We start from the raw sequence: 27,222 nt of genomic DNA, 5'->3' as shown, positions 1-27,222 counted from the left end.
CAACTGGGCTAGGCATAGGAGTTGCAGAACTGTGTTTTATTTCAGCACTCTTGACAAACACCCACTGAACACCACAAATCAGCAGCAGCCCCGAGGGCTGGAGCAATGAGCAGCTGACGACAGAAAGGCTGGGGAATAAAAAGGCTCACTGAGACAGTTCATGACACATAACCATGCTGATCATCAGTTAGACAGGAGAGACTGAGAAGCAGTAGAAAATGGAGCCTTGAGCAGAACCTGACTGGTGCTACTAAGATGACTGAAATAAAGAAACAGAATGTGGCTGCATAGCTGAAGAGCTCTGTGACAAGGCAGGGAATGCAACTTTTTCCAGGATGGATGCTACAGAATCACAGCACGTTGCATTTTTACTTCTTGAGAAAAGGCTCATCTCCATACACTGAGTGCTTCACCCAAAATTACAGCTGCCACAGGCATCAACAAGCAGAAGAGAGCAACTCTCAGTCCTTACAGAACAGCCAAGGCACCTGCCTCAGGGATCTCCTGCTCCCCAGTCGTGCTCCACCCTGCTGCTTGCTTGCAAGAGCCAGTCCCTCTTCCATCAGCATCTGGCTGACAGATTTGTCCTCCACAACACAAGTGAAAAATCAGAGGTGCCAAAACCTGTATGTTTTGGGGAGGAGGATGAAGAGCAAGAAGTTGCTAATGATGTAGGCTCTGTAATACAATAAGTATTGCCTCAACAGCACAGCTTCAGCATCAGTATCAGACTGTGAGCTATACACAGAGTCTAAAAGGCCTCAGCTTGTCAGGTCTGCTCTGTCCAAACGCTTCTTGACCTGCCCATAGTTTTGTTTTACTTGGTTTAGCTGTGACAAGGATTTCTCTAACTGGCCAGGTGTCTGTGGCTAATTTGTTCTACCTCTGTTTTTGGGGTTGTTGTGTTTTGTTTTGTTTTTTCTCCATGACATATCCACAATTTATATAAATAACAGTAAGAAGCAGTTGCTTTACGTAGAATAAAATATTTCCAACCAATACAGTGATGTAGTAGAGAGAAATGCAGGTGCATCACGATAGCAGAGGCCTTGATAAGTGGACAGATAAGGCACTGCAAAGAGGAGCAGAGGCACAGACTGATAAGAGGTGAGGCACATGCTTGGCAGCAAGACCCCCCCCAGCTGTGACCAAATCACAGACAGTTAAAGAAACGGAGACATGGGAGCTGCACAAAACTGGAATAACAAAGAAATCAAGGAAGTAACATCTAACATGCATAAAAGACACCATAAAAAATGAATTCAGAAGTAACATGGAGCTGCAGACAAACTAAGGGTGAGAAAAGTGTAAAAGCGTGTTAACAAATACATCAAAAAAAAACACCCCAAGTGAACACTGGAGTGAGGAAGAAGCCATTAGCAACATCCACATCAAAATCCTTTCAGTGAAGAGCTACAAAGGCTGGAGATTTACGGTCTTACCCTCTAGCTACTGACTTTGAAGATCCAGAGAAGCCACACAAGGGTGAGCATAACACCATGAAAGAAGGATAGAAATGAAGAAATGCATTACACTTGTAGCTGTTATCACCATTACTGACACTTTCTATATGAAAGTATTCTAATGCACTGTTATTTTTTTTTCTCTATAATAATCTATAACAATAAGTAGTTGACAAATAATTCTTGAATTAGTGTTAAGATTTCAATTACATTAACAATACATTCCTGTTTTATTTGCACACACTTCTTATATATATATAAGGGGTCCAACTTCTTTGCTCATAAACATTTAAAGCATAATTAAGTCCAAGGGGAGTGTCTAGGAGAAGAAAGAAATTCTAGGGGAAAAGGAAACAATGAAAGACAAGTTATTTAAAAACAAAAACCAAAAAAGAAACCAACACAAGAAAAGGTGGAGTTTTTTTTCGCTTGTTTAAAAAAAGAAAAAAAAAACCACTCAGAGGAAAAAAGGCAAGAATGATACAAGTAAGGAAACTCAACATTTACAAGAAAATTACTGCAGAATCATCAAATTTGCCATCAGGCTCTAAGCAAATTCAGCTCTGCAGACCAACTGTATGTCAAGGAAGGATGGAAGCTCTCTTTGAAGGCATCCTCCGTCCTGGGAGGGAGCAGCTCCTGCACAGCCCCAGTTAGGCTGAAACGGGAACCTCTGGCTCCACATGTCAGGTTTGTGCTGACCTATCAGCAAGAGTAGCTCCTGCCACACCACAAAGCCTTGAAAGCTGAAGAAGTTTCTTCCTTTGAACTCAAGCCCCAGAGGAAAGCCATATCCCACATGTAAGCAATAGGCCAACATCTGTTTCCAGCAGCAAATGCAGCCAGAAGATTCCATCATGCCAGAGCAGCTCCCAAGCACCAGGGAGAAGGTTCTATGCATCAAACTCATTATCTGGGGTTTTAGGGCTTCAATTCTCTTACCACTAACAATCAGCGTAACCAGTATCAGTGGCTTCAATCACAAGAGCAAACAAGCAATAATACAATTTAGTTATGTCCTGTTTCCATCTGATTTACCTCAGGAGGAAAAGCCAGCAGCAGCAGTGCCCTGCAGACCCTCCTGGCAAGGATGTTGGGTGGGCCAGGGGTGCCCCACTGCCCTGTGCAGCCTGCCCGCCTTCCTGATCAGGCAGCAGGAACTCCAATGCAGCAGGGAAACTGGAGCAGCTTTTCCTCCTGAATGCTTCAGTGAGCACAATTCCTGCAGTATCTACATAGAAGCACCAGAGACAAAGAGCATTCCTGCTGCTTCAAAAGCATGGCGTTAAGGAATTGCCCACTTCCAGGGGCCTGTTGGTTTCATCTCATCTCAGCACTGGCTGAGCTCAGGGCTGCCTCAGTCTTCAGCCTGCCAGGAACTGCAAAATGGCACCAAAGCCTTCTGCCAGCCCAGCTTGCCCCACAGCTCAGCAACATAGCCAGCTCTACCCAGCACGGCTGCTAAGCACGTACAGTTCTGATACACTTTGCTTGGCAACATTCAGTTCTACCCACACTGTCTTTTTGGGAGCCTTTAGGCAGCTGTAGCTTTAATGGAAGATGAACATTTACCTCTGCATTGTCTACAATGAGATAAGGCAGAGCACTTTACCTGCGCTCTTTTTTTTTTTTTTTTTTTTTTCCCCTACAGAATAGCTAACAAGCATCAGATGACATGAGACCTGAAAGGACAGCTTTCCTGGAAGGAGAAGCAGCCACAATAACTCTGGTCTACTCTCTCATCCCTCCCTCACACAGAAATGCGGTGAGGTTGGAATCCAAGAAGCGCTGGGTCAGCCCCATCAGGGCACAACGTGTGACGCTGAGGACAGGCAGAGGCTGATGCCAGTGTCTGGCTGCCAGCTGGAGGCAGTAGATATGTACCCAGAGCAGGATGGCAGGATGGTGCCCACAGGCAAAGCTGCCAGTACTGGCATGTCAAGTCCTACGTCCAAGCTTCAGCAATGCTCACTGCACAATTGGGCATGCTTACAACAAACAGAATGCACTGCTTCTTGGCTCTTCTTAGCCTAACAGAATGCTGCCTCACCTTTAGCTTGCTGCCTCGCTGATACTGAGGGAAACCTGAGACCATCCCCAAGTGCCAGGTCTTCCAGGAAGAAGAAATCCAGCCTCTCCCCTCATTCACACCTGGCACTGTTCGTGCTCCTTTCAAGTTAAACTCTGGGGATTTGTGCAAAGGTTGCCAGGAGACAAAGTGCTTGTTTTGAGATTCTTACAGAGGGTGGAGCCCAGCTGAGGCAGTTGGTATCTCATTTTCATCCCAAACTTTGCTTTCGGTCCCCACTTCTTCCCCCACCCCACTCTTATGCAAGCTCAGGACGTGGATCCTGAGCAAGTCCCACTGCAGCACCAAGGAGCGGGCTGCTGGAGGCACAGCTGCTGCAGGGCCATGGCAGGACAGGAAGGAGGCAGGCTGCAACCTGCAGGCTCTCGCTCTCTGCCAGCCTCCTCCTTTCTCAGGCAATGGGCAAACTCCAGGGGGCTGCAAGGCATCAGGATGAGGAAGGCCTCATACTCCACAACAACCAAGGCCTTGCAGCCATTCCTCCTCCCTGTTCCATAGGCATGCAACATTTCCAAACCTGTCAAAGCTCCCCACTTGCGAAGCTCTACTAGAGCGTTCAGCGCTGTTATTAAATAAAACAGATGCTTGTTCTCTCACTTCAATTTCTTTGTGCATAAACTGTGAACGACCCTCCCCATAGGAGGTATTCTTCTTTTTCCCTTTTTTTTTTTTTTTTTTTTTTTTTTAATATAGTGACTTCCCTTTAGTTCACGTACAGGTTAACGAGGTCAGAGTAACAAACCAGCCATCTAATCAGGATTACTTCCCAGCTTTCTTCGCAGTTTAAAAATCAAATGTCAGGTAGTGTAAGAGCGAGGACAATGAATACTTCTATCAACAAGGCGGGCTGAAGTCAGGTATAACTAATATAGTCCTTTCAACAGTCTCTGGTTGTAGCTACTCTAACAGGCACGATAATGCTCTTGTTTTGAGAGAAATGGAATATTTACTCTGGACCTAAGATGGATGCAGAAACAAGTGCATATTACAGAGTTTTCCTTAACATGGTATGTCAGGCAACCCAAACAGCAGCAAACTCACAGAACCTCTTCAAGCCTCCCTACTTAGCCCCCGCTTGCAGCCTCTGGAATCCAGCACAGGAAAGCTTCAAGGGCTAGTAAGTGTTTTTCTTTGTCAGAAGAGTTTTCATTGCAATCTTGCACAGATAAATGTGTTCCCATTTCCTTCCTCTTGCTTTGTTCATCACTAACATTTTTGGTAGCAATAAGAATCCACATTCTAACACAAATTTTCTCCAGGGCTCAGCTAACAGTTGTGGTCCCCCTGATATGCACTGTGCAGGTAGTGCCTGGACCTGCCCCATCACACCCCTAATTTTGTTTTCAGTTAAACTGTGTAATTGACACACCTTTGGTACTGACTGGTCAAAAATACCTCCTTCTGCAAAACTGCTCTGTGAACATTTCTTCCACTACAACCCCACTGTGCTCTTCCCAAGAACCAGGGTTATGTAGCTCTGGGAACAGAGTGAACACAAAGGGGAGCATCACCTGCTAACAGCATGCTTGCTCCCACTGAAGGTGTTAGAAGAGGAAGCACAGATTACTGCTCCACATATAGGGGGTTCTAACACCAAACTGGGATGTAAGCAGCATGGACATACGCTACACTGAGCATACAGCCACATGCTGCAACGCCATGCTGGCACCTAGCAGAAAGGAGGAAGCAGGCAAACACAGATGAACACAGACTCACCCAGACAGAATGGGAGCAGAGCTGACGTGTAAAGGAAACATTCTGGGAGAAAAGTCACTCATACTGCGTGACTGCCACATGGCTGTGGAAAGACATAGGATAAGCAGGCACTGTGGTACCTGGCGGCTGAAGGGAGGATGCCACCAGAACTACTGCTGCTGCCAAAACCCTGAGTAGTAACTATGGGACAGTGTCACATTTCACCTCTGTCTGTCCTGGGGCTGTAACAGCTAGCATTCTGATGCACAGGACACAATAATGATCCACCACCTGGTGGTGGATTCCCATTCCCATCCCAACTTGAAGGCTGGATTAGCATATGGCACTCTGGAGAGCTACCCTTTCCCCGCAGTGGACAATTACAATTGAGAACCTGTATTCATGTTTCATCATTCTGAGGGATCTGCTGTTAATGGAGGAGAGGGAAGGAAGGGGTTGGCTTCTTTTCGGACACTTTCAGAACACTGAAATCTTGCGTGAGGTTGTTCACTTTTGGCACAGAAAACAAAACATTCCACTGGGCTGTAATGGCCCGACTCAAACCCAACTGCAGTCACAGCTCTTCAACTGAAATTATTTTTAACAATCTAAATGGAGGAGATTTTCTTATCTTTCCCTCTGATTCCACAAGCACAACTGTGCTAACTGGAAAATCTCCCCAGCTGGCACGTACAAGCACAGCATCCTCACAGAACAAAAAAATATATTAAAAAAAAAAGCACTAACAACAGTACAGATTCCTGAGAGGCAGGGAGAGGAAAGCATCATAGCCCTTACAAGATGACTGTACCATTCTGAAAAGGACTAAAACTGCCTCTGGAATGGCTAAAGAAGCTGAAATATGCTTGAAATCACAAATGCTCATTTTAGAATAGGCTTTTATAATCTTAACAATATTGAAGATTCTCCTTTAGAAATAAACAGAAGGCTTGAATTCTTCAAAAGTCTGGATAGAATAAAATTGAAGGAGCCAACACCAGCAGAAATGCATTTATATACTTGTTATCCAGCAGTTCAAATACTGTAGTGTCCTTCTACCTATTCAAGCTGCATATGGGACAGGGTCCAACAGTATTATCATTTACTGCTAACAAAAATGAGTGAAGAATTGTACCTGCACAGAGCTGCAGAACTTCACACAGACCGCACCTGTACGAAGAGGTAACTAATGATCTATAAAGCGGATCTTGCAGCTGACCAGTACTGTGGCGTTCAAGCAAAATAATCAGTTAGTTAAGAAAAATATGCCTTGAAGTAAGGCAGTAATGCCTGTCACCTTAGGATTTCACTGTTCCATGTAGCCTTCAACTCTAACCTGGCCACAGTGTTCATAAGCCTTGAATTTTACCATGGTCAGTGGTCTACTAGATTTTCCTCTCACAATTCATTCCAGTACCACACTGTCCAAAACCTTTCACTTAACACAGGAAAGAAAGAAAGCAAGGCAGCATCTTCATCATGCCTTGTAACATTATGCAATGTCTATCTTCAATGTTATTCTTTCATTGTGGGTTTTATGCAGTTTAGTGTAAAGGGAAATTCTTCTCAGTTGATAGATTACCACACGACATAATAAATTATCTATAGAACGATGGAAAATGATGACTAAAACATTCCAAGAGATTCCACATGTGCACGTCTGGAAACCACTTGTCTACTGGAATTGGAAAGAGGTGTTTGGGAGCAAACCAACAACCACTTCTGGAAAAATAAAACAAAGTCCTCGCTCTTCAGCTTCCAGTGGGAGTTACCGCTCAATTACGTGAGACAGCTCCACACGTGCTGAGCAGACTCCTGGAAGGATTAAAACCGATGCACTCATTTCCTGCTGTGCTCCTCCCCTTCCTCCCGCTGCTGTGACACAGACTGTTGTCACTGCCTGTTGGTGCAAGACCTGGCTTTTACTTGGATCCACATGGAGAGGGTGCCAGGAGAGTTATGACTTAGAAGGGCTGACTGAATTCAAGAGTTTCCACTCAGTACTGTGAACGTGCTGGGGATGAGTGGAGGAACAGAGATGAAATGAGAGCAAGTGACTGGGGCTCAATACTGCTGCAGCACAGGCTGGCACATGAGAGCAGCATCCAACATAAATGGGACAGTTGCAGTAAAATAAAATTTGAATTAGCCATGTAGTTTTCTCATTTTGAACCCATCATAACAATAGTCATTTCTGAATATTAGTTATCTTGTTTCCAAAAAATCAAGGCAATAGGACTGAAGGAGAAGATCTTGTGGCAAATACCAGCATGAGAAGAAACAAGATCTTCATTTAAGTTTGATCATATGACTCCTTTATCATCCTCCCTTCCCTTGTGCAAACAAGGATGTTACAGTATTAAATGTTTGCAGTGTAAGGGAGTGTCCAACTCACTTGTTCAGCAGATGTACTGCACATGCACAGAGGGCTGCGTCTGTACTGACAACAGCCAATTCTGAGAGAAACCTGAAGATACTCAGTTTGCTGTCTCTGCGGATTAAACCCATGCCTGATTTTAGATGTAAAAAGTCATCCCAAGAGCTGAAGGCTGAGTCTCAGCAACTCATTCCAGGTACTCTGTATCAAATACAGATTTCCCCAGTGAGCAAGACTAACGTGAAAAATCCCTGACTTTTATCAGAATAGCTGGGAATTGATAATCAGGGCTGGACAGAGGCCTAAGCTGATGAGAACATAAGAGCCTAAAAGTTTAAAAGACACTGTACACAGAACAGTGCAAAGCACTACTTTTCTGCATGAACAGAGGAAAAGCATGGGCTGTTCTCTGCAGCAGGCAGGTACCTCACATGAGGACAAGGTTCTCAACCAGCTCACACAATCAACTGCAGGCCAAGGAAAGACGAACAAAGAGAAGTGAAACAAATCAGCCCCACCAGCCTACAAGGCTTAAAAAAAAATAACAAAAACCACACCCACATTCACCTCCCCTTCACCTAAAAAAACTAAAACACAGATAAGCTGATTCAAGCAATCTGAGCAGCTGGTGTGGAATTTAAATGGCAGACATTTTTCCTCTTCAAGAATTTCTCCTTTTTTTTTTTCTCTCCATTTTTTAATGTTAGTCATCAGTAACCTCAGAGGATTTTCTTAGCTTTGTTTCCATTCTTGTTTCTAGGAAACAGAACCTCAGCTAGCTACTGGGAAGAGGAAAAAAAAAGAAAGAAAGGTGAAATAAAGCAAAATGAAAGAAGAATAAGGAAAAAGGAATTGGGAAAAAATGGATTAAAGAAAAAAAAAATAGACAAAGCGTGCTATAAGAAATAACAGATTTCTGCTTGTTCCTCCAAGAAGGATGACTTTGTCACTGCATAACACTAACAGATCAAATCAGGCAGTGCTGGGTTTATATTGCTTGTCAGCAGAACAGGCAGGCATGGATGGCAGATATAAGACTTTCAGAGAAGGAGGGGGGTAGTTTTCTTTCCTATGTTGTCTTGTCTCCCAAGACAACAGCCTTATATGAAAGCAGTGGCCTAAAATATCTAGAGCACTCTGTGCTTTGGCCGTCTTGGCAGACATGAAGAATAAAAAGCCTCCTTCAACACAAGCATCACTTTAAAACAATATCAGAGCAGCAAAGCAGCCACTGGAGAAGTGATAGCCTCATTAGAGTCAAAGGAGAAAAAGGATAAAAAGCCAGTGAGAAGGAAACAAAGTAATAATGCAGCATTCAGCCCATAGGCACTATTATGGACTTGGAATGAGCTTGTGTTGTATTGCTTCTTTCAGGAGAATCAGAATTACCAGAAAAATCCAGAAAAGCAATCATTTAATAAACAATAATAGTAATACTTTAGACAAAAACAAGAGACCAGAGTAAAATTCTGCTCAAAGAAAGCCTAAACTTCTAAGGCACAAGTCCTCATTCAAACAAACATTCATGTGCCTGGTTTGGATGAAGTCAGGATGCCTGCAGCAACTGTTTTGATCTCAACCAAATTAATCTAGGTGTGTTGAAAGTGTTCTTAGGAAAACAGGGTTGTTACGTAAGTTAGCTTTCAGGGATACAACAAACTGGAGAAGCAAAACTTCTCCATGTCAGGATTGCAAAACTTCAGTAGGTGAGTAGAGAGCTGAGGAAATCACTGGAGTACCTTGAGCATCACTGAAAGATGACCAAGTTGTGTGGACAGGTCGTGAACTTTACCCAGTCTGCAAAAATCAGCCACATGTAAGAAGCTTCCCTGTCCACTAAATTCAAATAGGAACAAAAATAAATACAGTCAATGAACTAGTAATGCCAGGATTCTTGCAAATTATCCATGTGAGACAAATCCACTAAAAATAAGAATAGGAGGGAAAAACAAATACTAACAAACTGAATTTGCATCACCTTATAATAAGGTCTACACCCATACCTCCCTCATGTTTTGACTTCTTAACAAATGCTATATTAAGCCAGCACAAAAGGATTGCTTTGTGTGCAGTAAATCACACTGGCATCAGAAGACAGGATAGCTATGGCACATAAGCAGCAAGTCACCTAGGTCATTACATTGTAACAAAACATCTGGCATATTGCCTGAGCCATGAAATGATACCACCACCAAATGTGAACAAGAATTCCTCTGCAAAGTCCTCAGGAACCACTTAGGCTTTTAATTATCCAAAGGAATCCCCAGGTGCCCTCATACTTCATTACATTCATGTTTGGCATGTACCAGCTCATCAGAGGAGGTCACTGTTAATAAAACTCACCTATCTTTAGCTATCCAAGACCATCCATTTCAGCTTAGTGCACTTGTTTTCTTCTCTCCCTCTCCTCCTCCTCCTCAAGTGCAAATATATTCAGTGTCAGCAAAGATGCAGAAGAAGAGGTGACACACTCTGTAATCTATCTGCCTGTCTCTGAAGAGTTCAGGCATAAAAGATGCTGTCAAGTGCACATGCAGATCGCAAATTTTCATTTAACAAAAAATATAAAAGTTTTAAGATAAGAGGAAAAAACTCACACTCCACGATAAGAGAACGGCCTTGTAAGATTCAGCTAGAGTCTCAACACACTGCAGAAACCCAAGGAGTCGAACTGTGATTTGTTCATCTGCATTTACCTTCAGGACTCTCTCAGAAGTCCACACGAGGTTCCCTTGGAAGCTCTTTTGCTTTAACATTGATACAGCTCAAATGATGACATGGCTCTGAACCACAGCTAATGAATGCTAACAAGGAATAGAAACATTGCTGCCAAATGTTCCTTACAGAAGTGGGAATATACTGGGGAGAAGAGAATAGAGCAGACAGGATAACCTGTGGGTACTGCAAACCAGAAGTTCCTCTGATCAAATGCAGCTTAGACTGCATCCTCACCTTCTTTGGATCTTGAAAAGCCTAGGTATAGCAATCAAAATGGCCTCTTCATAGATAGGACTGATGTCACTGCAAGGGCACTTGTCTTTGAAAGGTCATGGGGACTGGAAGAAATTCCTGAATAATGCAAGAAGGAAAATGTCATTTCCATCTTCAAGAAGTGCAAATAAGATGTCAGGAACTACAGGTTGGTCAGCCTCATCTCAATCTCTAAGAATGTGACAGAGCAACTAATCTTGGAAACAAATCCCAAGGAAATATGAAAAACAAGAAGATGATAAAGTAGTTAATATAGATTTATGATGGGAAAATCATGCTTAAGTAACATAACCTTCCACAATGAGGTGACTAACTTGGCATAAAAGTGGGGAGCGGAGAATGTTGTTTACCTTGACTTTAATAAGGCCTTTGGCATTGTCTCTCGTAGCATTATTATAGACAAGTTGACAAAGTACAGGTTACGTAAGTGCACAGCAAAGTAGACTGAAAACTGGGTGAATGTCCAGGCCCAGAGGGTTGTGATCAGCAGTACAGGTTGGAGGCAAGTCAGTAGTGATACACCCCAGGAGTTGATAAAGAGGCCGTTACTGTTTTATCTCCATATTAGTGAGCTGGACAACAAGGAAGAGTGCACACTCTGCAAGTTCACAGATGATACAAAACCAGGAGGAGTGGCTGACACAGCAGAGTGCTGTTCTGTTGTTCTAAGCAACCTGGACAAGCTGGAGAACTGGGCCAGTGGGAACCTAATGAAGTTCAACAAATGGAAATACCAAGTCCTGCACCAAGAGAAGAATAACCCCATGGAACCAGTACGTGATGGAGATTTATGGGCTGCAAAACCATTCTAAGAAGAACAACTACAGGGTCCTGGTGAACAATCAGACCGTAAGTCAGCATCATACCCTTGCGATGAAAAAGGCCAATATTGTTCTGGGATGCACTAGGAATAACAATGCAAACAACTCAAGGGAGGAGATCCTTCCCCCTTGCTCAGCTCTAGTCAGTCCAAAACTCAGGAGTATGTCCAGTCCTGCACTCTCCCATACAAGAAAAATACAGACTTACTGCAACAAGTCCAGTATAGATCCACAAAGGTAACGGAGAAGTTGGAGCATCTTTTAAATGAGGAGAGACTGTTCAGTCTGGAGAATACTCAAGAGAATTTTATCAGTGTGTATGAACACCACATGGAAGGGAAGGAAAAAGAGGGAGCCAGACTCAGTAGTGCCCAGTGAAGGAACAAGAGAAAAATGGACAGAAATGAAAACAGATTAAATTTTATTTGAACAAGAACAGAAAAAAAAAAAATCCATTGCATAAGTAACCAAACATTGGTAACGTGCTGCCCAGAAAGGTTGTGATGGAGATATTCAAAAGCTGCCTGGACATGGTGCTGGACAGTCTGCTCTAGCTGACCCTGATTCAGGAAGTCACTTCACAATGATGCTGTTATTCTGTGATCCAGGACATCAGTGAGAAACGGCAAAAATTTCTAGCCAGTTTTATTGATCCCATGTCTCATTTCAGCAAGAAATACAGTATTCTTAGATACTGTTAGCCTGTTTCTTGGGTGCTTATAAAGACCACGCATAATTCTCATGCAAGTTCTTTTCTTCTAATTCCACCTTCTACATGTGGAGAGTATGCCTATGCAACGCCACCAGCAGATACCACCCTCCCAGTTCTCCTATAGCTTGCTGACCAGCAGAATAATCTAGCTTCAAAGAACAACCAAGCTTGTGTGGTCTTTTGTCTCCAGTTTAGAGACAGATAAAGTATCTCCATGTAGCACCACATTGGGCAGTGAAGACTTCCTGAAGAGTCACTCTTCTGTCTTTGCAGTTTATTTTGACTACTGTATTGTAGCTTTCCATCTAAGCCATAGTCATTCCCCATCTCAATGGCCACGTCTCCACTAGCAGGATAAACATCCTACAGAAAATGCTTCTCCTCCCTTGCTTTTTCAATATACCATCTAATACGAGATCTTAATCTGACCCTTTCAAACTTTCCATTTAAAGTTTTAAGGTGCTACTTTCCTTCACATGAGTCTCATCCCACAATCCCACAATCCAGCAACTCTGACAGGATTTGCTCCTCTACAGACACGTTCTGAGCGAGCTCTCTCTTCAGCAAGATCAGGATCCAGTCCAGAACGTCTACAATTTTGCTAAACATGCAACTCACAAAGCCACCTGTACAGCCCTCAGCCCTCTAGATAGCTCTTTTGCTGTCCAATGTCTCCATCTAGATATCTCAATTTGCAAATTTGATGGGAAGCACTTCAAAGAACCCATAAGCAAAGAGCTGCCAACATGAAGCCTAAGTTCTTTCTCCACATTTCGATAAGGAACAAGTTATAAACTGCAGGGCATGCACAGAAAGGGTTTGTCGACTCACTGAAAGCAGCATTTGCTCCATTAGGTACTCACAGGCTTGAGCATCCATCCCATTGAGTTATGAGCAAGGTCAGCAAGCTACAGAGCATAGTTAAAAAGCCCACAATGTATTTAACACCTAGCTTAGAGCAAGAGGAGGGAAAGGGATTCCATAAAAGGATATCATTAAAACTTGGCAGGTAAGATGCAGTTCTTCTTTCCTAATTATACTAGCAGTGCTGATGCTCATAATTGACCTCTATGTTAGGAGACTAAGGAATGGTGAATTCTACCTATAGAAGACCGCACTGGAAATACCCTGGACCTTATGCAGTCATCCCAGCCTTTATTAATCTCAGCTTTAAAGAATATGGTTAGTGACTCACCCAGCTGGATAAGCAACGAGGCCAGTTCTGGGGTCGCAGGCTAATCCTCTGCCTCCCGACACAGTTATCCCCAGCACCTTCTCCAAAGTCACCTAGAGCATGTGAAAAAGAAAAGAAGTATTATTGTGAGATATGAGTACAGTTCAAATGGACCCATATGCAGACACTAACAGACTGGCACTGAGAAGAATCATATCCTAGAAAGTCATTGACAAGCACCTAGGCACAGAGTAAGGATAAACAAGTTCTATTTTCGACATAGGCACAGTAAAATACTGCTGGGGTACAGTTATTGATCTACTGATTATTCCTCTCTGCCAAAGCACTGCCATGTATTGTAGAGGACAGCAAGCAATAACTAGTATGGAGTGAGAAGCTGGGATGCACATGCGATTCCCACCTTCCTACAACAAGCAGCACTATACTACAGTTCTTTCCCTGGAAGTCTTTTCCAGGTTGACCCATTCTCTTTATCTTCTCCATCCACTGGTAGGTGGTGCAGTGTGGTCCCAACTCCATATTCCTAGGTACTGAATAGCCAATTTTTTCCACACAGTGCTTAAACTGGAAACCACATCCAGTGGACCAGCACATCCCTCTCCACGAATCTCAAGAGACAGAACAGCTCATATTGTTGGGTTAAAAAACTCACATACCAATGACCTATTCAACAGACGATAAATCAAAATGCTTGCTTTGCCCCCAAGCAAAGATCTCAACTATTTTAGGAAATACAAGACAACTGGGTAGAGCTACTTGGAAGATACAGAAATTTATAACCAGATCTCTGTGACAAGCAGCCAGGGTAAGCAAATATAAAAGTTGCCTGGACAAAGGAGAATAAGACTTTTCAGGGAGCATGCTCTGGGAGAGGAAGCATCAGAATTCAGCAGTTTCCCAAAACAAAAGATTGAAGTGGGATTACACTGCACAAAATCTGGTATGTGGTATGAAAGGACTCAACATCTGAGCATAAATCGGCTTTTTTTGTCTTGGGATTCTTCTTACAGACACAAAATTACTCTCTTTTGCATTTGTGCAGCTCGATTTTATTTATTATATATTTTAAGCATACATTCCTCTGCAGGACTGCTGTCCCTGCCAAATTCATGGATCACAGTCTTCTGTTTTCAATTATCATCATCTAAATTACATTTGATTAAAGCCTTAAGGCATGGACGCTGCATAAGCAGGCACCATTGTAAAATTGCCACTATCATTAATGGCTGCCCTGAAGACCAACATCTTGTATTTATATCAACGTGCAGTACAAAAGATAAGGGCAGGGCAGGCTTCCCCACACTACGCTGGCAACATAGCTTATCAGACTAAGAATTCAGCTGTAGGGTGAAGAAATGAGTCTCATGGCTCAGGTCACTGGAGAAGGTCACAAAAGTAAGGCCACTTAGGGAGCTAGGTGGCTGCCTTACTTCAACAGGTAAAGTAGGGCCACGGTGCCAGCAGCTCACTTAAAGCAGGCCATCCATGCCTCAGTGACTTCCAGTTTGGACTGGCTTCAAACCCTTGACACCAAAAACAGAAGATATTATACCCCACTCTCTGGAGAACTCAGTGTGTTTCTCCCTTTAATAATAATATATCCCAGATACCTTGAGACAGAGTGAGAGAACACCAATTGTCACCCTTCCTCATGAAATAAGTATCTCTGGAATCATGACTTTTGTAAAATTCATCAGGGTTTACGTTTAGTATAAGAACATACAATTAAAAATGCATTTACCAATTCACCAGTATAGCAAGGAAATAATTTAATGTTCCTTAAAAAAGTGAGGGAGGATTAAAGGAGGCTGGGAGGATGCCTGCTCTTCCAGGTTTGTTACAATACTTCAGTATAGGTTTAGCTTCACAAATGCACAGAAAGAAGAATTTGCTGAGATTCAAGCTCATATCATCAGCCCCCAACCCATAACACAAAGAGAGGTTTAAATTCCCATAGAAACTGCATACTTGACAGCAAAAGAGGAAATGGAAGAGACACGTGCCATTCAAGTATTCCAATCTAGATACTTGATGCTCTCAGCAAACATCAAATTTAGCAGTGCTGTGCTCACACCGCTCAGCACAGGCTTTAGCTCAGGCTGGCTGTAATCACAACTGTCCTAAAAGGTACTGCTCGACCTTGGCTATGCAGCTAATAGCATTCAGCAGCAGTTCAGCAACCTAGTTTCACCAACAGGTATTCTTTTCCCCCACAAGGACACGTTATCCCTGCAGTGCCATGTTACACTGCCGTTGAGCTCATCCCACAGCCACCTGCTCCTGAGACTCCACCGTTCCTTCCTCTCTTATCCCAACCAACTCCCTCCCTTCTTGATACTTCCCCTTGCACCAGCACTGACATAACAACTGCCTCCCCAGCAAGCCAAACAAGCAAAAAAAAAAAAAAAAATGTTCTATGGGTTTTGTTCTCTGTTTTCCAGCCTGGGAAAGCCACAGAGAGCTCAAAGACAGGGAAAAGAAAAACTGGTCCCTTTTACTGGTTACTTGATCTGTCTAACGGTACCAAAATCCCTTCTGTACATGGCATTATGGAAAAAAATCCACTCCCTCCTAGTTTTGAGGAGTGTGAGAAACTGACCAAGAGCTCTAATTCATTCATCTTGGCACTATTGCCCCATCACGCTTTCTCCAGCTTCCTCTCTTGCTCTAGAGTCTGCAAGGGCCCCAGGCCGCTCAACCAACAAACTGTACTTGTAGATATAAGAGGTGGAAAGTCCACCTTTCTCACAAGGCCAGCATTCAGCTCAACACAAAAGGTATAGCTCAGTCTTCAGGTCCAGTTTTCAACCACCAGTCAACATCATCTGGCCTTCAAAAGACCCTTAGTCCTATTAGAAAAAGACAACCACCACCAAGGTCATACTGCAGATGTTGCTAGATCTATTGCAACAGAAACAGATACCTGTATCAAAAGATCCACAATTAACTTTCTGAGAAAGATTCTCCCTCTTTTGCTCCTAGGCTTAGCTTTAAAACTTGCCTTGTGTTAAGAATCTGAAAGACAACTCTATAAGCCTCATTCAAATGGAGGTTTTTACAACATCTCAGCACCTGTAGTAATAATCCTTAGGTGTTAAAAACAACTTGTTCTCTAAAAGGAGGATAAACACATTTAAAATTGGGCCTTGTGAAACTTGTAAGCTCCATTCCCACCTCCCTGCCCAGAAGGCACAACCACTTTATCTCCATGATCAACCTCCAGCCTGGGTGACATAAGGGCTCAAGAGAGTCAATCACTTGTCACAAAAGGTGACAGAAGAACAAACTTTGGGGGGGTAACGATGACTGGATTCCTCTCAACTTGCCAGATAAAATGAAAGATTAGTATAGTTAATTAAGGCAGGAGCACACTATCATTTATTTCCAAATCTCACATAAAGATATGCTATCAAAGGGCAAATAAGTCAAGACAGGTCTGACATTATGCCACATCTGAAGTTCTGGCAAAATGAGGTAGGAATTCATGCAGCAAACTCAGTTTCCCAGTTCCATACCGACACTGCTATTCATATACGTCATCCAGGTAGTACATCAGCATATTCCAGTCACAAAAAAATTCCCTGATCTCTTTCTAACTCTGATCTTAGCTAACCACAGCACTGGAGAGTGCCATTGCAGACCTGGAAAACCGGTGGGTTTGTTACCAATAATAGCTCCCACACTGGCCCAAATTGCTTCCCACAATCATCAGACGTGTCCTTGCTTGCTCAGGTCATCACATCCAATAAATGGGCCACCTCACCTCCCTCATCCAAGCCAGGAAACAATTGCAAGACAAAACCTGTAATTCTGTTCCCCTAAATTAAAGGCTCAGAAAAGAGGCTGGCTATCCACATTTGTTACTTCATCCTGAGGCTTCTATTAATAGCATTTGGCATTTTCAGTCACAGTTCTCTGCGATTTGCAAGTGCTATCAAATGGAATCACATGCAATATGCTTCTAGAGTTCATTCTGCATTGTAATTACCTGTTAACCACCTCATCTCCATTTCTTTAATATCAACCTTTTTTTATTTTTTTTAATTTGGAGGTTCAAGGCACATTCGTAGTAAACAAAAATAGAAAAGAAACTTCAGGTATGAACACTTGTCTTGCAACTCCTGATATCCATTCATTTTACACACAAATCTAAATTTAGCTGCTCAGAGTTGCATAGATGGGTAAAGAAATTTCAGCGCCTAAGTAGGTCACCCTATTCCTTCCACTTCAGAACCCAAGATCATTTAGGAAGCTCCCACAGCCCCTCTACCTGGTAAGATCAGATCAGCAGAGTCTTGAACTGCAACTAGCAAAAGTATTTAATACAGCCAGGCCTTGCAGTAGAGTGCAGTGCAATCCTCACCGGAACTTGAAGGGCAGGTCTGAGCTGCTTCCCTCAGGCACGGCTCCCCCAAAGTCAAGGAAGAGCCCACACCTGTGAGACAAAACCATGCTACCTTTGCTTTCCTGCTGGCATTTGGATAATCCTTTCTGAAAGGCTGGTCTAAGTTAGCCCCTTACAGCTTCACCTGTCTTTTCAGGAAACAAGGCATTTGACCAGCAGCTCCTGGCTCTCAGAGTACGAGTTTCTTACTCAGTTCTTTCTGCTGTTTTGGGGAAGTTGAAAGACAAACCACAAGCAACTGTTTCCATGTGCCAAAAGGACAACACAGAAATCCTTTAAGGATCAGCTCAACATTTCCCATCCTGCTCTTCAGCTCCTAGTAAATGCTCTCCTCTTCCCTACAGTTTGCACCCCTCTGGGACCATCTGCATGTTCACATCTGGCCAGTGCACCTAGGCCAGATGGTCCTAGAGAGTAGTAGCAGGCCTCAAGTCCCTCTTTCAAAAACGCCCATTAAGCACTGTAATAATTTCCACAAAAAATGGATGCCAAAGAAGGTAAAGCAGACAGTGACACTGCTGCCTGATCTACAGCTCACAAGCTCTCTCCCTGATGATGTTTTGCTCCTGATGACAGCTTGCTACCACTCTTCTGTGCCTGCTTGCCCACCACCAGAGTTCCACAGCCCTGAGTCACCTTAAAGGAAGGCATGAAAATTAACTTTTCAACTGAAAAAAAAACATTTTTAATTCCAGGCATCCCTCACAGTGTTTCACCTGTAGGCTGTATGATGCTGTTATCCCATCACTCTCCCAGGACAGAAGCAAAAGACTGAGTAGCCCAGTAGTTTTTCAGCCCCTCTTCCATACAGTCATATGCTCTCAGTAAATTTGAGAGGGCTTTTTTTTTTTTTTTTTTTTGACTCAGCACTTTACTTCCTTCCTTCTAATACTACCCACATTCTCTTCTGGGCACATTCTCATTCTTTACAAATAGAATTTATTTAAATACAGACATAAAGAAAGCTTCTTTGAGAGGATAGCTGCAACATTCCAATGCTCAAAAAAGCCACTGAGGAGGGAAAAGCAGTGGTATAGGGCTGCCTGCATGTCCAAGTGTCAATGGCATCATGCAAGAGACTACAGCCTAAGAAGACCATATCCAGCAAGCAGATGCATCTGATCCAGACTTCACAGAGAAAGTTTTAGAGGAGGAAAAGCAATTTGAGTCTCTCTCATCTGCTATCTCCCACTCAAAATTATTCTGTTTTAACCTATTTCAGAAGAGTTCTCTACCATGAACTTAACAACTGTCTTTAAAACCCCAGTACTCAGAACATCTTTTGGCAAGGAACTTCACCACTGTGTTACATGTTGCAAGAACCATCTCTTATTGCCTGCTTTAAACTTGACTCCTATTAATGTCACTCAAAGGCCCTTAAGTCTTGTGCTGGAAGAGAAACTGAACAGCCAATCTCCATCTACCATCTTTAGGTCACACGTGACTTTCAAGGAGGTATTCTATCACCCCAGAGTCATCTGTGTTCCAAGCAGGAGAATCTCCACTTACTCAGTGATTCCCCTGAACACCACTTTCTATCTTTGATCACTTTTGACACCCTTCTGTGAACCTCTTTTGAGGCCCACTATGTCTTTCCTAAGATCGATAGGAAAACATCCAGACTACATACAGCTTTCAAGTTGTGAGTGCAATAACTGTTTACAGAGCAGAATAATAGGGTCTTCTGGTTCGTGCTCAGTTTTCTTCTCCCGTTAGTACCTTATACTTGATCTGCCTTTTTGATATCTGAATCATTTACAAACAGCCAAGAGGTAGGTCATCCAGCACAATAAAGTCATAGATAAGAACTCCAGCTGCTATGTGCTTGGAAATGTAACCCCCATTCTCTTTGCTCTCCTATGGAAAGGGAAATCCTATTCTTGAATCAACGGTCTTGTTTCAACCCCATCTTTTCCATCCATGCCTCTGTGAGCAATTATTCATGAACAAGAGCATCCTCAAAGGAAGTTCTCGGGGTACAATTATTCCATTACACTCCAGAATGGCTACTTCAATAAATGTCCACACGCAGACAGAATCTATTTTAAAAGCCCTCTTGCGGGCCTGTGTGTAACACAGTTAACTTTGAATCCATTTAATTAACTAACAGCACCGACTCAGCATGAAAAGACAACATCCATCAGAGTTCATCTCTCATCCACTGCATGATGTGCCTGCCCTCATCCCTCTCCCAACAGAGTGTGGGTCTATTAATAATGTACGTGCAAAAATATGGGTTTCTGAGGAAGTGCTGCACACAGAAATCCCTGAGATACAAACTATGAGGATTGCTTTAGAAAGCCTTCCCCAGCATAATACAATGGCCATCAAGTAATCAGTTATCACCTGCTTGAGGAGCAGCTACATAACTACCTGCTCTTTTCACTTGAGAAAAAAAATACTTTCACCAGCCAGATTTGAAACCCAGTTATTCTTCAGCTATGGCAATACACCAACAGAGAACTCCAAAATCAGACTTAGATTTCACAACAATGTGGTGGCTTTCACATCCAACTCCCCACATAATGTTACCAAATTTTTTAACAGTGCAGCCAACGTATTTTCCATGCTGCAACATAGCAAAGTTCTATCTGTGCACTCCAGAATGTGACACATGAAATGCATTGTAGCTGTACATTGTTAGCATCTAAGAAATAGCTATCTATTTCTTACATAAGTGAAATTTAATACACAATGCCAAATCTCACAGCTGGCCCTGTTCATACATCCCTCCTGCAGCCCCTGAGCCCCAGTACAAAAAAAAAAAAAAAAAAAAAAAAAAGCACATTTAACTTCCAGGGACCAGCACACACGTTGTGGGCTCTAATCTACTGTCTGAACACACTGTCTGATCTCCTGTTACTGCTGTACAAAAACAAAGGCTTGAAGTTTTACATTTAGCTCTGCTGTGTTTCGTCTGACACATTAGACACAGAACACTAATTACAGTATACTGTTCTACTTAAGGGGCTGTCAGCATTTTCAATGTAAAGTCTTCATTTCAGGGCTTTATAACACAGCTGTGAAATATTCATTTTGTATTTGAGCTTGACACGCAAAGGTCTGGCTTGGGCCCAGGTTCCTCTGTTTGTTTTCTGTGAGCTGGAGTTTTTGGGTTTGACCTGGCAAAGAGAGGGTTGAGAAGGGAGGGATGGAATTAACTGTAAGGGTTGTCTTACAAGAGCAGGCAATGAACAAAAACACCCAGCTCCACTGGGTTGGTTTCTGCCCCTCACCTACCCAAGAGCTTCTTCCCTTATTTGTCTGAATATGCACAAATTCTTTTTTTATTTAAAAAATAAATAAAAAATTCTGTCCTCTCCAGCCTGAACCTTCTCTTCCTCAGTACTCTTTGCTGGCACTGGGTGCTGCCTTAACAAGCCTGTTTATAATATTCCACCCGCAAAAGCAATAGTAAGGCAAGCTCCAACACAGGACCAGTTCAAGATGCCTCTGACATAAGACAAGTCTACATTTTTTCTCCAGTAAGTCCCACAAGCCTTGCTTACAGCTGCCATTGCAGGCTTACATCCACAGCCTCCAGGAACCATCCCAATACCATCAGATACAATCCTCCCAGCACAAACCTGGTGCAACATTTCAAGGTGCTTCTAGTCTATGCTCAATTTGAATTTTAAAGGATTCAGAGCGACATCTGGCCACTGAATGAACCTTCATTATTTTAACGAATTAAAAAAACAAAAATCTGATCAGAATATCATTATCTTCAACAAGCAGTAGCCATTTTTAAATAATTTTGATATTCCATATAGTCATTTAAAGAACAACAGGGAATGATTTTCCACAACACAAATCACAACCAACACACATTAGCCTAAAGAGTAGTTGGTACAAACTGACTTGTCCAAAGGATTTGAATCATTGAATTACATGAAATATTACATTTGTGAACCTGTGTAAAAGCACAGGTGGTATGGGTGGGTTTCTCATGAAAATGCCGAGCCTCAGTTCTAATGGTTCTGCCTGGTGTCACTACAATGGATGTGAATGCATATTTATTAAAGAAGATCCAGGCAGCTGAGAGAACAGGGAACGAAACGTGACCAGAGGTAGAAAAAAGGGAACATGAGCAACACAGGATCCCTGCAGGCCGTTTTCTTATACATGCCTGAACACAGTGTGCGTGCATGTTGTCCATTTCACTGCACCCCCCCTCTTGCCTGCTCTCCCCTTCTGGCCTCCCCTCCATGCTCGCTGCTTTCAGTCCAATTCCAGCTGTCAAGACTGCATTCCTGACCCGTCAGCCCCAGCTGTCAGAGGCTACGTGCTGAATCTGCACTCTGCCTTCTACTTCGTGCACCTGGAATAAGGCAGGCCCAGGGAGGCCATAAATGTCAATGCATGGCCCTGGGGAAGAGGGAGGAACACTATTAAAAGCACCTCTAGAAGCAGCCATAGCAAAAGAGCAAATGTCACGTGCAAATGTCCCTGTGGCTTGCAAAAGAGGACATGATACACAGGTGGTTGATTTCCTACCAGTTTCTACAGTGTGACCTAGTTGTCATAGAATGGGTTGGGTTGGAAGGGACACCGAGGATCATCAAGCTCCAACTCCATGCTACAGGCAGGGCTACCAACCTCCATATCTAAAACTAGACCAGGCTGCCCAGGTCCCCATCCAACCTGCTCTTGAACATCTCCAGACAGGGCATCCACAGCCTCTCTGGGCAGCCTGTTCCAGCACCTCACCACTCTCTCTGTGAAATTATCCTTAATTATTTTGTTCCTTCCCACTGCCAGGTTTGCTGGCACATCAAGTGTCAATCCTGACACTTCGGACTGTGTATACACATGGAGTCAATCTGACCTTCTCCAATCAGCAGGCAAACCCTCTGGGAAACAGAAACACACCCTGCGAAGAAGTCATACTCCAAGTTCTCAGGACTTGGACTTGTGCAGGATCACTTCTTCACAAGAAACAGATTATTCCAATTTGTAAACACGTATTAAGTTTTCACACAGCAAAGAGAGCAGGTGACATACCAGACTTCATGTAGGGGGGGACTTCTGCCTCCCACATAGTCAATTTGTCCAGTGATTTCTCTTAGTAGAAAAAGGAACCAGTTCACCTCCCCTAGCAGGGAGAAGTATCTGTGAGAGGATTAAATACAGGCGAAGACTTGCAATGGTCCCCCATCAATCTGTCCCAAAAGTGGAGATCAAAGTAAGTAGGATGACTTTGTGACAGTGTTATGTTAGCCTTCTCCAAATCCAGGCACAAAGCCTGAACATAGGCAAAGAAAGTGCTTCAGTAAGAGGAAAATGTGAAAAAAAAATAAATAAAAAATAAATTACTACAGCTCCCTTGGGCAGCATTTCAGTTACTCATATAAGGGTTTGAAATCAAGCAGGAGCAAACGGTTCTCCAAGTGAAAGGGTCACTGTTTATCACCGTTAATCATCACTTCCCAGATGAGAAAGGCAGTCCTTTTCCCCTCTGTTTCGCACAGAGTTTAGTGCTGACAATAGGAGAGACAAGGGAAAGGAAAACAGCCAAACAGGGATTCAGGCAAGGGCTGGCAGGATTTCTCCCACCACAGCTCTACCATAGTCCCACCCCAGAGCCCCAGCCTTGAGCTGGGCCGCTCCTAAACACAAACAGCCAGGAGTTAAAAGTCCACAGCTTCACTGCAGGACAGGCACTCGCTCCAAGGGAACTGCGGCAGCTTCGCATAGCTCCCGACTCCAGGGAAGTTAAACACATGGGCCGTAACACAGAGTTTCCAACACTGATATCGCCGTGGTGAGAAGCTCAGTCCTAAATCACTCCGTGCTGAACTCTATAAACAACACATACATTCAAACTAAACATGGACACGGGGCAGACACACTGAAAGGGAGGGCTCCAAGAGCCCTCCTCACAGTTAACCCTGCTGAGGGAAACCAGAACAGGAAAAATACTTCATTAAAGTACCACACTGAAACTTCTGTCCCTGGTTTCCTGCATTTCTTATCACTGGCATTTATTTTTGGTTTAAAAGCATTTGTGTACTGTTTGTCCAGGTCTGTAGGGACATGGGGAAAGATGTGGTGGCAGAGCTTGTTCCTACAATAGTAAACAATATAGGGTGAAGGAAAGCATCTTAATCAGCTTGTCTAAGGAGACACTCATAATTCATTTGTGATTTCTTCATTCACTCACAACATGTCATGCCAAATCAATTGATTTTTTATCCTTCATCACTGATTTACACAGCAGTTCTGCCTAAGAAGTCATCAACTGCCATTTCTGAGCCATCATTCTAAATCTTGTCCATACCCTGCCCTCACTGGGACAAGGGCAACTCATCAGGTCTTTCAGAGAAGGGGATAGCTTCAAGCAGCATACTTTAGTCTCTGGGAAAGAGTTAAAGAGACGCTCTGAAGATAAAAGCTCGAGCTTTCTATACTCCAATACCTTACCTGTCCTCCACGGGAGGTCAGGGCTTACCTTGCAGCACCTGGCAGCTCTTTCCTCAACACCAGAACTTGTTCAGGGCTGGGCACCTTGACCTCCCACGCATGCATTGCCCTAAGACTGCAGTGGCTTTATAGTGGAAAGTAAATTCTTACATCCTCAGGAGATTAGAAAATGATTTTGCTGTAAGCAAATTTAAATTACATTTAAAAAAAAAAAAAAAAAAAAAAAAAAAAAAAAGGAAAACTCTCATATCAGCAATTTAAAAGATGCCAAGGTTGGAAAATAAATACAAAAGGAGTACACAGCATTTATCATGCAGACAACATTCACATGGAAAGAGGCAGGTCATAAAGAGATCAGCATTCAATCTCTCTCTAAACATCTTCTGGACTATGCATTGTTTGTTTCACATTACTTGTGAGAAGTCACAACAAACAGGAAGGTGTCCTGTGTTCACAGCAACATGTACTCTCACACAGCTTGCAATCTATAACCAGATATCAGAGGACTAGATGAAAAAGAAAAAAAAAAAACAAAACCACACACTGAGGAGAAATGTCTTGATAATCACTGTGTAACAAACAAGTGGCAGAGCTGGGAATAACCTTAACTTCCTCGCAGGTTCCAGCAGCTCAGACCATGCTGAACCTCACTCCTGCTTGAGATTAGGGACAAAAATGTAAAAGAATGCTTAAAAATGAATCAAAGGAACATAAGAGATTGTTTTTCTCCCACACCAATCAGGATATAAAGAAGCAGTCACCAGCTCCCTCCCTACCCCCGAGCTACCACTCACTGCCTGGCTCTCTGCAATCCCTTCCTCCATTCCCTGCCCTCTGCCCTGAGAAATAAGCTTCTTACAGAGAGCCTTTATCATCAACAGCCTTTTATGCACACTAGAATTAAGCAGCACTTCACATCTGCTAGCCAACATGCCTACCAAGCACCCAAGAGATTTCTCCTGTTGGCCAGAAAGGAGACAACTTCCTCCAGCAGGAAGAACCCATATGAACAAGGGCCAAAGACTGAGAAAACAAACAGCAGAGAACTGCTCAAGCACTGATTTTGACTGTTTCCTCAACAACCCTTACATGCTTCTAGGTACCCCGCTGAGGTGTCCCTGCCCCAGTGCTTAAGTCAGGGGAACCAAAAAGGCCCGAAGAATAATTAAGAGAAATTGCTGATGTAAAAATGAGCAGGAGATATGGCAGGAACTTTGTTTCGCCGTTTGGCCCACTTGGTTCAGCATGCATTTCACAAGCATTAGAAAGACAATTTACAAGCCCAATTTACAACCACTCTAGGAAGCTGCTCAGGCACAGCTGCAGAGGAGCACCACATTGATGGAGCTCCAGGCTCCCAGCATATCCATTTCCCTCCCCAGAGCACCACCACTGCTTTCTGCTCCAAAGATGCACGCTGCTGCATGCTGACAGTTGTCACTCTGTGTATACCTACCTCAGATGCAGAATGTGGCTTAGTTTTTCCAAAAAAATAAGGATTTGTTACAGATTTCATGGACTAGACCCAACACCCTAAAGATCGGAATAACTCCCCATGCAATTCAGCAGCAAGAAGCATTACCCTATTGTCTCTCCCCCCATGCCCACAGAGGAAAACATCATTAGACAAAAAACAGCACTGAGTGAAAAAAAAGTTACTAAGACAGCTACAAAGCATTCCTAAACAAACACAATAAATCATTTATTTAGAGCGCTTCACCTTCTCTACATTCTTTGGCCTTCAATCAATTCTGCCTGTAATTTTCCTCAAGCGCCTCTTCAGTTTCCTTTCTGAATGAAACAGACTCTAAATGAGAGGCACAGCAGTCCAACCACAAGCTCACTTGTTTCAGAAGCCAAAGGTAACCCAACAAAAAGGAAAAGGGCACAGGCTGCTATCCAGGTGCAGAAAACCTGGAAACACAAGACATAACACTGGCAAAGCAGGTCTCTCTTCTATACTTGAGGTTCAGAAGCATGAGTAACTGGTAGAATTGTCAAACGTGAGAACTGAGGAAGTAAAAGCACACTCAGAGGAAGCAATTTTATTCAAAGGCTTAAAACCCCTTTTTGTTTATGCTGCCACCTAGAACTCCTGCCATATGGAGAGAAAACAGAACATAAAAAAAATACCACAATTTCTTTACAGCACTTGTCAAGAAATTCAGAAAGCCACAGATCCAGGCACACAACCAAACTGCACTTTCTTCAATGCTTCACAAAGTGCTTCTGATTTTATGTGTTTAACTCTTAGCAAAATTTTCTGTTGCCAAAAGCAGAACCTGAAGAAAAAAAAAAAAAGATCACGGACCTTCACTCTTAGCAAAAAGTCATTACTCTCAATTCTCATCTTTCCAGTCAAAAGTTTCAGATGTATTCACCTACCCAGAAACATTTAGCAGTGACTTTGCACAAAATACCGGAGTGACACATGTAGTTCAGAAATAACCTGAACTACTGGCCTTAAGTATGTTTGTCCAAGGATAATAAGAAGCAGATGAGCACTTGCAGGACAGGCAGTAAGACTGAACAGCAAAGTGATGCTTAGAGTCAAAACATCCCCATTCACTGTCATTTGTACTGAACCACTTAGCCTACCTAAACAGTGCTCAAACTGTTTCATGTCCTCCACCAAAATTAAAAAGACAGCTACAAAGTTTCTGCACTGTTTCTACTTGTTTCTTACTGTATGCACTGCAATTAGGTAGTAGGCTACAGCTGGAGACCAGCTTTATTATGTGTGATGCCAGGTTGTAGTCCCCATCACCAGCCAGATAGGAGAGCAGGATGAAACAAGGCTGATCATTTGACTAAAACCACCCCGCAATGCAGCAGAATGGATTGATGGTAAACTTGTTCATGGAGCACTATACCCCAAAAAGCTATTTACATCCACAATGTTGCTGCTTTTTCTGTAACAATTGTTTTAAGAAAAGACTTCACTTCTACCTCTGAATTTTGTGCCTCTTATCTTCTTAGGTCATCTCAGACTTGATAACTGAAATGAAGCACTTAAAAAAACTTTTTACACAGTCTGATAGTGGTAGAACA

At 43.0% G+C, this 27,222-nt stretch overlaps 1 protein-coding gene across 3 annotated transcripts in view; it reads right to left on the bottom strand.

Annotated features, from left to right (window-relative positions):
* MAPKBP1 (mitogen-activated protein kinase binding protein 1) overlaps positions 1–27,222 on the bottom strand; it is a 92,771-nt gene that overhangs the window by 52,041 nt on the left and 13,508 nt on the right. For all 3 annotated transcript variants that reach the window (XM_048950178.1, XM_048950179.1, XM_048950180.1), the window contains exon 3: positions 13,344–13,435. In XM_048950178.1, the coding sequence (XP_048806135.1) occupies positions 13,344–13,435 (92 nt within the window). The remainder of the gene's footprint in view (positions 1–13,343; positions 13,436–27,222) is intronic.

Source organism: Lagopus muta, chromosome 6, assembly GCF_023343835.1.
Source record: "Lagopus muta isolate bLagMut1 chromosome 6, bLagMut1 primary, whole genome shotgun sequence".
NCBI classification, from domain to species: domain Eukaryota; kingdom Metazoa; phylum Chordata; class Aves; order Galliformes; family Phasianidae; genus Lagopus; species Lagopus muta.
Note: the sequence above shows the minus strand (reverse complement) of the source record. Positions and strands in the feature narration are given on the sequence as shown.